Source organism: Hoplias malabaricus, chromosome X1, assembly GCF_029633855.1.
Source record: "Hoplias malabaricus isolate fHopMal1 chromosome X1, fHopMal1.hap1, whole genome shotgun sequence".
NCBI lineage: Eukaryota > Metazoa > Chordata > Actinopteri > Characiformes > Erythrinidae > Hoplias > Hoplias malabaricus.
This window is the reverse complement of record NC_089818.1, coordinates 6,118,578-6,132,675: the sequence shown is the minus strand read 5'-3', so window position 1 is coordinate 6,132,675 and position 14,098 is coordinate 6,118,578. Positions and strand designations below refer to the sequence as shown.

The 14,098-nt window shown below is 39.3% G+C and overlaps 1 protein-coding gene across 1 annotated transcript; it reads right to left on the bottom strand.

Moving 5' to 3' along the window:
* Positions 1-7,107: 7,107 nt before the first annotated feature.
* LOC136675743 (ribosome biogenesis protein NOP53-like) lies at positions 7,108-12,870 on the bottom strand. Its single transcript, XM_066652482.1, has 12 exons — positions 12,674-12,870; positions 12,155-12,231; positions 11,950-12,037; positions 10,936-11,129; positions 10,369-10,424; positions 10,195-10,290; positions 9,847-9,948; positions 9,419-9,586; positions 9,057-9,232; positions 8,859-8,925; positions 8,597-8,673; positions 7,108-7,974 (listed from the first exon to the last, which is right to left on the bottom strand). The coding sequence occupies exons 1-12, from the start codon at positions 12,868-12,870 to the stop codon at positions 7,914-7,916; spliced, it is 1,359 nt and encodes a 452-aa protein (XP_066508579.1). The 3' UTR covers positions 7,108-7,913.
* Between the last annotated feature and the right edge of the window lie 1,228 nt (positions 12,871-14,098).

Here is a 14,098-nt window from a genome sequence, read left to right as displayed (position 1 = left end):
TTTTGCTTTGGTTCAAATAATTAAGTAACATGAGGCTTTAAATTTTTCTAAAATAGTTTTTGAAGCTGTGAATGATCAGCTGTGAGAGATCAGAAGACACAGAGTAGCCAAGGGTATCTACATGTGTATTGTTAGCCATAAAGCTAAACACCTTCAGTAATTAGCTCTAAGGGCAGCTGACAGAGTGATAATTGGAGTCAGGTTTTACCGGTCTCTCCCGTGCTGTTACCTAATGTTACCTAGGTGTTATGTAATTCTGAGCAAAGGGCTAAGGCTGTGAACTTCAGGGGCCAAGCAGCTAACTTTAGCATCTATTATGAGCACCTTTGCAAATCTCTCAGTTCACAAATGTGACATTTTATCCCTGAACCCAAGGACAAATAATCTCTATCAAAATGTGACTCAGTCTGAAATCAGGTAAATTTCACAGAAAAAACTGAGACTGTTATATTGTTATTAGATTAGCATTAGGCTAACATTTCCCTGAGCAAGCTTTTCTTCTTCAGAAAGCCCCCCTCTTCTCCACAGTCTCTGCTGTACTTTGTTCTATATTCAGAAAAGAGTGAAAAATAGAATTTATGCAAAGATGGTCTTTTTTTGTTTTTTAGGTTTGTGGATTGCACCTCTGCCCTTCTTTTTTTCCTTTGCAGTGCTGTAACTTTTGGGCATTTGCATTAAGAAAGAAGGGTAATGGTAATTGAGCCACTCCCTTGCCAAAGTACTGTAATATGCAACTTTGTAGATGAATTGGATATTCAGAGATTTTAAGCCTGGATTTATGCATGCATTAGATTGTGTGAATGGAACTAGCATGTTTTGTATCTTTTTGTTTGCTTAATCAGACAAAAAGCTAAATGGTATACATTTCCCATGAAAAAAGGCATGGTACATGACAGAGTCTTAGCCTTTAGAAATCCAAAAGCAAATGCAATTAGAGTTTATAGGAAAGAATGTATTTCTTTTACAGCTTCACATTTGAAACTACACATGCACAATCTGCTGCAAAAAGATTTTTAGCAGTTTTTTTTTTGCTTTATTTATTTTTCTTATTTAAAAGTACACAGGTTTGTGCACAGGTTCAACATCATACATGAAGCCCAACACTGCCACGAAATTTTATACGTTTTCTTGAAATTTTTGAGACATAAGTGATGTGTTTGTAGGCATCGTCTGAGTTTTTAAATGACAGTAAGACCTTATCCACTGCCACTGGTCTAATCCTTCACTCTTGAGGTGAGGATTAGTTTTCTAATCATACTTTTCCAAAAGGTCATAATGTCAGTGAAGTGCTCGGATAAAGTCTTGGACCCGTGTTCATGTCTACTACACATGCAAACAGCGTCTCAGGCATGTAAAAAATTTGTATCTGTCTATTTGGAATGACCTAGTTTTTACTGTTTCTACAATTAATACTTCAAGATATGTTAGTGAAAAAGCCATTTGGGAGTCTACCCACATTTTATAACATTTCAAACAAGTTGTAAAACTTCTGACAATTGTGTCGTGCAGAGTGTATTAGTTTCATTCTTATGGAGGAGTTGCTGTTTTGTGAACAAAAAAGGAAATGTACTTGCCTGGAACTCCTCAGTCATGCCAAGGAACATTGTGGATTAAGAGTTCTTTTACGTATGGAAGCAGCAGCATTTAAAGCTAACTAGTGCGGAATCTTGGATTACAATGACACGCATTAATCCCTTTAAAAGAGCCCCTGCTTTGTCGTAATGCACTCTCTCTGTGCCTGCAGGTCCTAGTGTAGTCACACACAGCGGTTCCACTCTTCAAGTTTCAGTTTACACTGTTACCCTCAAAATAAAGAAACCCTTTCAATAATAATCATTTTTAAAAAAAGTAGGCAAATAAAATTATTTAACATTAAGCCAAAATACTGAAAATGACCCAAGCCCTTATAATTTCTCAAATGTAATGACGTTTGTCACTAGAAATGGCAAATGTAACTGCTCCACCGTTACTTAAAATTGACAAAAATTAGAGATCATTTTTCCAAATAAATTAGTAAAGCAACAGCAATATGTGTTATGAGTTTATGGAAATATTTACTTATTTGTAATTACATCAGTTGGTCGTCTGCTGTGTCTGATCCACTCATTCCTCAAACTTTTTCCTCTTTAAACTACACTGGACGAGAAGGGCAAAACAAATTGACAAAAATAAAAACACATTTACAAGCTGTGAAACACTTTTACAACCAGCCAAAACACTTTTACAATCTGCAAATCAGATGGAAAGACTAGGTGCAATACACAGGAAAAGAAGTGAATGGAGTTTGTGAGCGTAATATCAAACCACGTTTTGTCTATAGCTAGTGTTTACAATCCACTTACTTTCAGTAATGTTTACAGGTGGTGTAGACGTCACTTGTGCATCTCCTTCTTTTTTCTGCTCTTTGAAAATCTCTAAAGACTTCCCCCATGAAAAACAAAAGGGTGCCACAAATGACTCCCACAAAATGGACAAAACAAGGTTGGAAATTACCCTCCCAAACTCCATTCGCTTCTTCCCTGCAAAGCAGTTTTACTGACAATAACAGCAGCACTTGATATGTATTGTACCTAACTTTTCCTTCCTTTTGGCCGTTTGCACAACTTGTAAATGTGTTTTTATTTTTGCAAATTTGTGTTGTCTGTCTCGGCACCGTAAATAACCACATAAGATTTTATAGTCTCCTTTGAACGGTTTCAAAATGATAAACACTGATCACAGATCAACCCAAAAACTCCTACCACAGAGACCATTAGTAGACAATGCCCTCATAACTCACCAAGGCTTGCGCAGCTGGATAAACACTGGTTCCCATCCTTCTCAGAAATCTAACACCATCAACAAATCAGCCATCAATGCGGGATCTGCGTGTATCGCTGTCGTAACTAGAAATCACTTTCAAAACAGAAGGTGTTGATCATTTCTTTACGTCCCACATGACGTTCCAAGAAGTTTTTAATACGGTGTAAAACACAACCACAAAGTGACAGTGACTGCACACTGAAAAGCCACAAGATTAAGACCACTGACTCCTACCCACCCCTTGACAGGGGGCACTGTAACCAGATATTCAAAGTTATTTTACCTGACAATAGTTTTGATCTTATGGCTGATTGGTGTATATCATTATTTGTATGTTATTTAAAAAGATGTATGCACAGACTGTGCAATGCAGGAAGCCAGGGTATAATCTGTAAGCAGGGTAACAATACTATATTTGCTGAAGCTATAAATCAGGACATAGATTTACTCACGAAAATACATGAACATTCAATAAGGTTTTGAATCACATCTTTTATTTTCTATAATCAACATACTGTCAAAACATTACAACAGTTTGTTTATTAAGAAGCGAAAGAAATAATCAATAATGCTGCAATAAATACATTTATTCCTAGTGGTCAATCAGCTGCTGGAAATAGTTTTTTCTGATAGTTTTATTAAAGTCAGGTATATATTATATTTCACAATACATTAGCAATTAAAAAACTATTACTGTTCAAGGCTAAAGGTGGTAACTTAGGGATTTGAACAGAGTTGGGTTTTTATTCATTTTTATTTTATTTATTGTTTGTTTGTTTGATTTTTTCGTTCTGGTTTGAGATTTATAATAAACTGATTTCTGGATTAGGTGGAAATTGAAAATTATATGTATTTCTCTGCTATTTTAGAAGTGTATTTTAATTCTGAACAAGCGGAACGAAAAAATGTTATGCCTTTATTTATTTCTTTATTTATTTTATACAAGTTCAACAATTCCAAACTAGTAAACTGTAGAACTCCCGAGGGCTTAGCTCCATTTCAGCTTAAAGTTCAGCTGAATGAGCCCTGTTTGTGATGCAGAAGGTTCTGTGCTGAGCTGTTGTTTGTGAAGCGCAGCCTTGGTTCGCTCTACTGATCCTTTAATGGATTATCTGAAATTCATTAAGAGAAAGGGGAGCTCCACCACCTAGCTGAGTCCTGATAGCATTTAGATTCATTTTACCTGGAATCCTAAACCTCTGCTAATGCTTACGCTAGCCTACGCCAAAAAATTAAACCTCAGCGAGTTAAATCATCTTAAACCCAGTGACTAAACCTACTTTTTCTCTTTTTGAGATATACTAAGGATATAAAATGATTATTCAGCTATTTATATTTATACTATGTCATATTACTTACTTATTCACAGGCAGCAAAAAGGACAAAACACAAGTAACATCACCTCTAGTAAAAAGTTAAATAATCTTTATATATCTGTATATAAATATAAAGCTAAGATAAAAATATTAGCTGGAGCTATTTATTAGGATCGATATATTTTCACATGCCACAAGATATACATTTCAGTGTAGTCACGAAACAAACAAAAATGCTAAGCCATGTTACATTTTAAGAGCCTTTAATGGAAGACAAACCTTTAAGAACTTGTGACTAAAAGCCATATTAGGATCTAGCTGGTGTTTTTATATGCAGCTTATTGCACTGGCATTATTCTGCCCACCATAAAGAAACAATACCGCACAAAGCCAAGTGAAGGTTAACTGCACTGAACTGAACTCTGAGGTGTTTGTTCTTTTTAAGCTGGACCCAGGACCTTCTGGGGATTAGGCACATTCAGCTTTTATGAGGTCAATGTGCAATGCTCTAATCCTTCTTTACATGATATCAATAATTACATCTAATTAAAATAAGTGCACAGAAAACAAGGTTCTGGATTTTTAAAATCCATTTTTAATCTTTTCTTTCATCAAGCTGTTGCAGATAACACTGAATGACTTCACTGCATCCAGAAATAATTCTCTGAGAAAATCACAGCCTTAGGCTTCTGCAGTTTCAGCTAAAATAAGCCAGAGTCTATCTTTAGCAAAAAAGTGAACATTTTCACTGACAGCTGCAAAACTGGCACCGTCTGCTCCGCTCGATAACGTACACACAGCTATCACACATCTGAGAACATTCAGGAACAGTTCTGCTGAGATCCAACAAGCCTTGAGTTTAGACGTCCTGAGATATATATAAAAAAAACGCTCTTTGATGGTCTTTTCTAATTTTCTTCTAATGTTACCGCACTCATCCTTGATTTTTAAAGAAAACATGCTGTTCCCTTTTTTATATATATATCTGACCTATTTGGAAGGTTTGGTTCTGTTTGTTTCTGACTTGTGTACTGTAAATGATGACTGAATTAAACACCTTGAATGTTGTATGAGCTGAGACTTGTGTGTGTGTGTGTAACAAGTTGTTACCTTGTTTTTTGTTTTTCACTGGCCCCGTTCAGAGTGTGTTCCTGCCTTGCAGCTAAGGTATAGACTCCAGACCCCCGACCTTGAGCTGGATAAAGTTACACCACCACCAATCAACCCCTCTCTGCCCCGCCAAATTAAGGCTGAAAGCAAAATTATTGCGATATATTTTTATGAATATTTATATATAAAAAAAAACATCTTGGACCACTGGTTTTATAAATAATAACGGTTAAATTATAACTTATTATAACTAATAATTATGGGTTTCCTCCGGGTGACTGTCTGTGAGGAGCGTGGTGTGTTCTCCCTGTGTCTGCGTGGGTTTCCTCCGGGTAGAACTCTCAGTGGACAATAAGTGCAGAAACAAGTTATATAATAATAATAAATATAAACATCTTAATGATATGGCTGACCAGTGTGTGTGTGTGTGTGTGTGTGTGTATATATATATATATATATATATATATATATATATATAAAATGTGCACGTGTGTAGGTATTTGTGCACTCACATCAAATTCCCTCATCTCGCCCCCCACATCACGTAGGAGCATTGCCGAGTTAGGATTGAAGGCCGGTTGCCACGGTGATAAGCCAGGCAGTAATATCGCTAAGCGCTGAGGGGATTAATGTGTAGACAGATGGCCAGAGAAGCACGTCACTTCCTGAGAGTGAGGCAGGGATCACAGGCCTTTTTCCCAATAAGTAAATCATTGCGGCCTTCACCTGCAGTCTGTCAAAACCCTTAGCACCCCACCGCCTACGTCAGCACCATCACTATCCAATACCTGCATCAGCACCATAACCACCTATCATCTGCACCTCTACCAGCACTTTCCATCGCGTGCACCAGCAACATTCATCACTATCCAATGCCTACATGAGCACCATCACAATCCATCACCTGTGTTACCATCCAGTGCCATCCATCACCCACATCAGCACTGTCATCCTCACCTGGCCACTCAGTCACTCTCTCACACTGCTGTGGAAAGCATCTCATTTACTCCATCTACCAACATGTGTTCAGACTTCTAAAGGAGAGTGAATGACCTGGGGGGAACCCACACACTCGCAGGACCACAAGGAACATTTTTCCGAACCTCCAACACTGCAATGCTGTGCAGTGTGGGTTCTGTGGAGGCTACGATGCACACAAAGAGCTGAGGACTGTTCAGATCTATTAAGAGTGGAGCCTGATTTTCTCCAGTCTCTGAAGCTTTCAGTACTGTCGATCTGCTGGGGATGTTTTCATTCTGTTCCATGATTCAGCGGGTTTCCAGTATCCCATTCTCATTATGTCTTTTAATAATTATGGAAAATACTTACATTTTCCACTCACACTTTCCCTTAACCCTCCCTTTCCCGGTGGAAGCAAAAGTGTTCCGGGTGATCTGAGGGTCAGGTGTATGAAGTGGATATATCATGAACATTTGAATAATTCTGCATCTGAGAAACTCAGTGTATTCCATGATGAGACAGAAGGGTCATGCCATAAAGGGCAAGTGGAAACAGGATACGGTTGGAAAAGTGTATGATACATAACGGGATCGACAGAGATGGAGAGATAGAGAGCAGTGCTGACAGAAGGGTGATAGCTGTGGGCTGTGTCTCAGTGAAGCGTGTGCTAATCGGTTGTAGCAGATTTTCTCTGCGTTCACCAATCAGCCACCAGCCTGGCGCAACCCCCTTGCCCTCACGCCAGGAATCTGGCACCACAACTACAGCCTCCATTCTCTTCCTTTTACATACACACATCTCTATACCAGTGAGTAATACTACACCTACAAAAGCTGCAAATTGTTTATGATATGATATGTGCAAAAAACAGAAATAAATTATAGAATGAATACACTCGAACTTTTGAAATTCACACATATATTTTTTATTAAGGGGTGAAAAAAAAAAAGGCTACAATTGGTAGCTTTCACTGAAAAGTAAAAGCAACAGAAATGGTGTTGCTTTCTGACCCAGGCTTTTATAAGAAAAACCGTGACATTAAAAGGGATTTCCAGATCTTGGCCAGATTTCCTGGGCCTAGAACTACAAGGAGAGGTCCCTGGACAAAAACAGACCCCAGGATTTCACTGAAGATTGAAGACAAATCAACTCAAACAGTTTTGGTTTACTCAAAAACAGGACGCATTGGCTGTAGCGAGCTTTAAGGCTTGGAAGTCTATTATAATAAAGTCCTTCCCTTAAACAATTAAGGTAAATAACTATGGCATTTCACACTCTGCCTGAGACCGGGTGTTTGGAGTTTTAAACTGTATTAAACATTTCTGATGCCATAAAAAGTCATTTGTTTTGGGAATGAATTAACACCCCATATCAATGTTAAGATTTCTGTTGTGTTTGATAATGATTATAAGATGGTAGTAGGTTCTATGGATATCAAATCATTTATGGCACTGAAGACATGAATAGTTACAGTTCGGGGTTCACTCCTCTGCATCAGTTATGGTTATGGTGTTAAACTAACATTACCTGAGCAGTACTGACCAACTGTACATTTAATTGCAGAGAATGTCCTGTTTACTTGGATTTAGTGCAGAACAATGTGGGAATATTGTGATTAAAAACAATAATAATCACAACAATAAATTCAGGAACTCTGCTGCACCCCTTCATTACAAATGAAGATCCACGGCATTATCCACTGATCTGATGAGAGCAGCACCATGATCACTTTATCTCTTTGAAGGCCCTTTTCTCCACATATTTCACCTTGTGTTTCCTCTTGAACCTGGGAGAGCAAACCCAACACAAACACACATAAGACAACAGAACTGCGTGAGCTGGAACTACCTCAGACACTAAGCACACACTCAACGTTGTGTTATTTCTAAGATCAGTGTGTTATTTATATAGCACCTTTCAAACTAACTACATTGATATTCAAGGTGCTTGACATGCAATTATTTATTTAAAAAAAACGGAATGAAAACATAGAAGGGGAAAAATATAATAAATAATAAGTGATTTAAAAAAATGTTAATTAAAGCAAACATGGTCAATAAAATAGGGAATAGGTTTAAATCACTATATGAAAGCCTGAAGTAGTAGGTTTTTAATTTACATTTGAAACGTCACTATTCTGGGCTTCTCGTGTGTCTACTGAAAGGCTGTTCCAGCGGTTTGAGTGTAACGGCTAAAACAGCATCACCAGAGGTTTTAGTTTTGCTTTTTGGAACAACTAAGAGAGAGAAGACTGAAGATCTGAGGAGCCTTCCTGGTTCACATGCCAAACACATTTTTGAGAGGTATTCTGGTGGAAGGCCATGTAGTGACTTAACTAAGAATATTTAAATCATTAGGACTTTAACATTGGAGTAAATGTGAGCTTTAAACAGAGGCCAGACTCTTACTTGGCTCGTTCTCTGGGTTCTATCAGGTTCCTCTTCTGTAAGCTCTTAAACCGATCTTTGAGGACACTGCCCTCTGGCTGCACAACAAAGAAACAAGACTTAGAGTTAGACGTTATATACTCAGCGAGTGACGGTGGAAATATTTCCTGATTAACAGACCCCAGATTAATCCTAATGTAAATATTAAAAACATCTGCACAATGCCAAACAAGCATCGAGTGCATTTAGGAATAAATATCAATACTAGAAACCAGAGAAAGACCTTGAGCGTGCGGAGAGAACCTGCAATCTCATCACTCAGCTGCACATCCAGATCAGGGGCTTGGAACCTGCACAAGAATCAAACACAAAACATATGCAGCGTCAACAACCTCAGGAAACTACTGTATAATCATTATATTTGTTTAGTATCGGAGGTTCAGAGTATTCTGTACACAGTGAGTAAAGCCACCAGACTGACTTCAGTTTGCCCAGGCGGTGGGGTAGTGATTTCTGAGCCTCGAGCTGAGCTGCACGTTTCATTCGTCTAATCTTGGTCATTTGCTCTCTCATCTTCACCTCGGCACCAATAGAGCGCAGCTTGAAGAGCTGCTGGCGGCTGGCGATCATCTTCCTCTCAGCCTTCCTCTGCAAGTCCTGGTGAATTCATGTAAAGAGTTTTAGTCTGATTGGAGAGTGAGCCGAGCTCAGTCTTTAAGAACTTCATTTCACATCTGAATGAGCAAACACACCTGTAAATAGTGTGATTTACACCTCAATAATTTTAGTGTAGCTCAGCTTCCAGAACCAGACACAAAGCAGTTCTGCACTCTGTTTCCATACCTTTCTCCTTTCCGCTTTTTCTTTCTTTCTCTGTTTCTCAGTTTTCTTCTCCTGCTGGGCCACTGGACCGACGGCCCCATCTTCAGCAGTTTCTCCCTGAGGCTCCTCCTCCTTAGTCTCCTCCTCTTCCTCCACTAGGCCTTCAATCTGCTCTTTAAATGTGGTCTCCTGCACAGACATGCACAGTTTATGAGGGAGGCAGAAGATTTGATTGGACAGGGTTTGAAAAGGGCTTGTAGAAAGGTTTTCCTGGTAAATCTGGATCATTATTTGTGTTTCTAAAAATGAGATTTTCACACAACTCTAGAGATGCACAAATACCTGAACTGGAGATATGAGGTTTTATACAAAGGGCAGTGTTTATATAAATATCCTGCAAGTTTTACATCGTGAAACTTGGTGGAATGGAATATACTGATGGTTCATACCACAGTAGCAACATCACTCTTATTTATGGCGATCTGTCGCTGCAGCCGCTCCTCTGCCTTCAACTTCTTTACCTCCACCTCATGAGCTTCCAGCAACAAAGCCTAAAGAACACACACACACACTTGTCTTTTCCAGGGCATAGAGAACCTTCACAAACACACAAAGAAAAACAGACATCACGCAGCACAATTGCTCCAACAGACCCCAGCCTTAACTCAGTACTCAACACCAAATCTTAGGGGGTCAGTGAGTAGCCTAGTCTGTGAAATACTGATTTTACCCTGATCACAAATGATGATTTATTCTTACACACAAGTTAAACCAAAAGCCACTGAGCTTGTGTTCACCTGGTGAGAGAAGAAGTCTGGATTGTAGGAGGCACCAGGAGCAATGACTTCAACAGCTGGAAGAACCGAAGGTTTCTTATTCAGCTTTTCTGGCCTCTGCAGGATAACAGTGTTTTAATGACACACAAACATCGTCTTTGTCTCTTATATATCTCTGTAAACTATAAATCACACCTTAATCAACTTCTTCTTGGTCTGTTCCAGAAAATACAGGTCTGCTGTCTCAGGGCCTGAAAGACAGACACACTGTTAAACTGTTTAGGCCTCCAGACACGGAGATCTTGCTGTTTCAGGTGGATGCTGGACTCCTCCATTTCAAGAGGCGCTAAAAGCAACACCTTAATATTGTTCTCATAAATAACTAAAACTAATAAATACACTGAACAAGTTATTACTACGAGAATGGCACGAGAAGTGAGCACGACATCTCAAAAACCGTGTCCATCACCCTCAGATCCTGAAGAACCGTTCACACAACAGTCCTCCGGGTCCCAATCGGTTGTCTTCACATTCCCAAAGAAATGCTGGGAGCGCAAGGATGAGATCGTCACAGGGCAAAAAACTTTTCACAGACAAATTCCAACACTGGACCAACAGTGACCAATGAAATAACAGAGGCTCATAATACCACCGCACCTGTAATCTAACCTAGGAAACAATACCATAACATTCTTTAATCTCTGTGAGTAAACAGAACCCCATTTCTATGACCTGGACCTCAGAGAGACCAGCTGTACTCACCGCCTGCACTCCAGAGATCGTAGAATGGTCTCTCTGGGTCTTTACTGGTCACTGGCTTCTCTTGAACAGAGGCTGCTGCTGGTTTGTGAAGAAGCTTCTTTCGTCGGGGTAAAATGCCCATAGCTGCCAGTTTCTCTGCCTTTTGGGCAATGCGCCGCTCTTTCTTGGCATTGGGACGCTGATAGGCCAAAATACTGGACAGGACAGAGCAGAAAGGACAGCGTTAAAGTGTATCATCGTTCAGTGCTGCTATGCTCCAAGAGTGAAAGCTGCCACTGCAGACCAAGGACAAGTGTTAAAACAGCACTAGGTAACACTTTGCTCCTGGGCTCCCCTTACAGTTGCGGGTGGGTTCCTCCTAAAGTTACATAGTGCAGTTTCTGCAGTGCTGAGCCCAGAGTAGCCACTACAGAGGCTCTATTCTCCCTGTCACCGCTCAGTGGAGGTTCACAGTTATTATGAAGCTGTAATTTAAAATGTAAAAGCACTACATAGTGGTCCTTTAAACTCTTTCGTCTATATGAGTGCAGAGTATAGATTCTTAAACAGGCTACGGTTTTGATTTTCTGACTTTTTGCCTGATACTCGTTTTTGTCTTTTGGATGTGTACTGTTCTAATTTTTAGGATTTTGGAACATTTCTTTTGGTTTTGACCTTGCTTCAGGTATTGTGTTTAATAAATCTCCAACTGACTCTCACCCTTGGCGAGTGATTTGCTAAAACTACAGATGAATTCTGATTTGACCACTTTCAGCATTGACACTTGGCCAAATAGCAGATTTGATATGTTCAACATAATAAAGGGACTTGTGATTCTTGATTTTCTTTACAAAATTGTTCAATCAAAACCATGTCACTCGAGGAGGGCACTTTCCCCGCCCATTTTAACTCTTTATATAAAAGGCCAACAGTATCTAAACATCTAAATTGTCTGACTTTATCTTTGTCTCAAGAGTGAAGAAACATCATCTGGTTAAAACACACAAGGAGGAGATAAGGGGGGGGGGGTCTCACTCTTTAGGAGGCGGCACATGAGAATCGGGCTGGAGAATCAAATCTATCCGAAGTGGCTTTGACTTCTTGCTTCTCTTTCCAATGGGTTCTAGAGCAGAGACAGAACACAATGTCAATATAGACCAGGGGTCCCAAAATCTGCATTCAGAAATTATTAAAAAAAAAATAACACACAGCCAGGATGATGACAAGTTGGAACAGTTACCTGGCACAGAAACAACTTCCTCGTTTCTAGTGTCCACAAAGAAGAGGCTACTGTCTGGTTTATCCGCAATCACACCCCTGTGGAACAGGCACAGAGAGAGTTAGCAGAGTCCTTCACACAACAGAGGCTTCAATAAGCTCTAAATTCTGAAGATTCGCCTTAAAAAGGAACTCGAGACAAATGCAGAGACTTAATATATTTCTCTTACTGTTTTTATTCCAGATTTAACTGTTTCCAAGAATTCGTTATGTTCCATATTGTAAATATTTATTCATAAACTCCATAAGTTATTTTCTTTTTGAATTTTTAAGACTAACTCCAATTACTGTAACATAAACTTAATTTTATTGACAATAAAAGACCTTGAATTAAGAGGGGTTCAATCCACACAATTAAAAAAAGACACAGACTAAGAGACAGACACAGAAAGCGAGAGACAGAGAAAAGGAGATGTAGAGAATGAGAGAGAGACCAAAAGATATGCAGAAAGAGAGAGATACACAGAGACACACTGCTCACCCCGCGGCTTTTTCTTGGAGTCTGACGTCGTCCAGAAACTCCTCCACGTCCTGAATGTCGCTGTATTTGTTCCAGTTCTTCTTCTTGTTCTTACTGACCCGTTTACGGGTTCGGGTGGTACTGGGTGGATTCGAGTTCAGAGACAGGAATCCGGTCTGCGCCGCTGCCATGCGTTTAGCTCTCCTCACCGCCGCCATTTTCTCTAATGACACGTGGGTGAGGGGCGGTTTCATATGCGCTATGCCCCGCCCACGTTGTGATATTTTGTTTTTTACATAAAATACATAAAGACTTTTAAAACAACCGATGAATGCTACACTATGATGATAAATAATAATTAAAATTTCGAGGCCCATAATGTAATTTATTGCATCTATTTTAAAGAATCTTTAATTAATTTTATGCGAGCATTTTTGTTTATTCCATCCATCCATCCATCCATTATCTGTAAGCGCTTATCCAATTTAGGGTCGCGGGGGGTCCAGAGCCTACCTGGAATCATCGGGCGCAAGGCGGGAATACACCCTGGAGGGGACGCCAGTCCTTCACAGGGCCATTTTTGTTTATTGTATTATAAAATACATTTATCTAATAGCTTTTAATGCATTTAATGTTTTTAATTTTTATATTATATATATTTTAATATATACTAATTTAGTCTGTAAAATATGAGCACGAGCTTGGGCATGGTTATTATTAGTTGTGTGTATTTTATTCAGTTATGCAAAGCTACATCACCAGGATATATACAGATTTTTTTTTTCTGGATTGTCATTTTTGTCATTAAAAAAATCATTATTTTCATTTTTCTGAATTCCTTTTAGAGATGTTTTTTATTTTATCATTAATTTGATGATGATGAGTTGATAAAACCTTATAGTAAAGAATAACATTTACCCGTCACACTAAATTCTACATCCACAGAGAAGAAAAAGATCACAAATTAGGATTTAAATAACACTGAGAAATTTTAGATGAGAAATGGTTTATAAACTCTTGGTTTTGCTGACAATTACAGTGTCTGGGTGAGTGACTGATGAGTGGGTGAGTGACTGATGAGTGAGTGAGTGTCTGATGAGTGGGTGAGTGACTGATGAGTGGGTGAGTGACTGATGAATGGGTGAGTGTGTGAGTGACTGATGAGTGGGTGAGTGTCTGGCTGAGTGACTGATGAGTGGGTGAGTGTGTGAGTGGCTGATGAGTGGGTGAGTGTCTGGCTGAGTGACTGATGAGTGGGTGAGTGTGTGAGTGACTGATGATTGGGTGAGTGTCTGGCTGAGTGACTGATGAGTGGGTGAGTGTCTGGGTGAGTGACTGATGAGTGGGTGAGTGTGTGAGTGACTGATGAGTGGGTGAGTGTCTGGGTGAGTGAATGATGAGTGGGTGAGTGTCTGGGTGAGTGAATGATGAGTGGGTGAGTGTGTG

Bases quoted from the DNA above. Each gene is read 5' to 3' on its own strand.
- LOC136675743 (XM_066652482.1), bottom strand. From the start codon at position 12,870: ATGGCGGCGGTGAGGAGAGCTAAACGCATGGCAGCGGCGCAGACCGGA. The intron at 12,232-12,673 runs GTGAGCAGTGTG...CCTGTTCCACAG, and splicing joins CTCCAAGAAAAAGCCGCGGG to GGGTGTGATTGCGGATAAAC. The intron at 10,291-10,368 runs GTGTGATTTATA...GTTATCCTGCAG, and splicing joins CCAAGAAGAAGTTGATTAAG to AGGCCAGAAAAGCTGAATAA.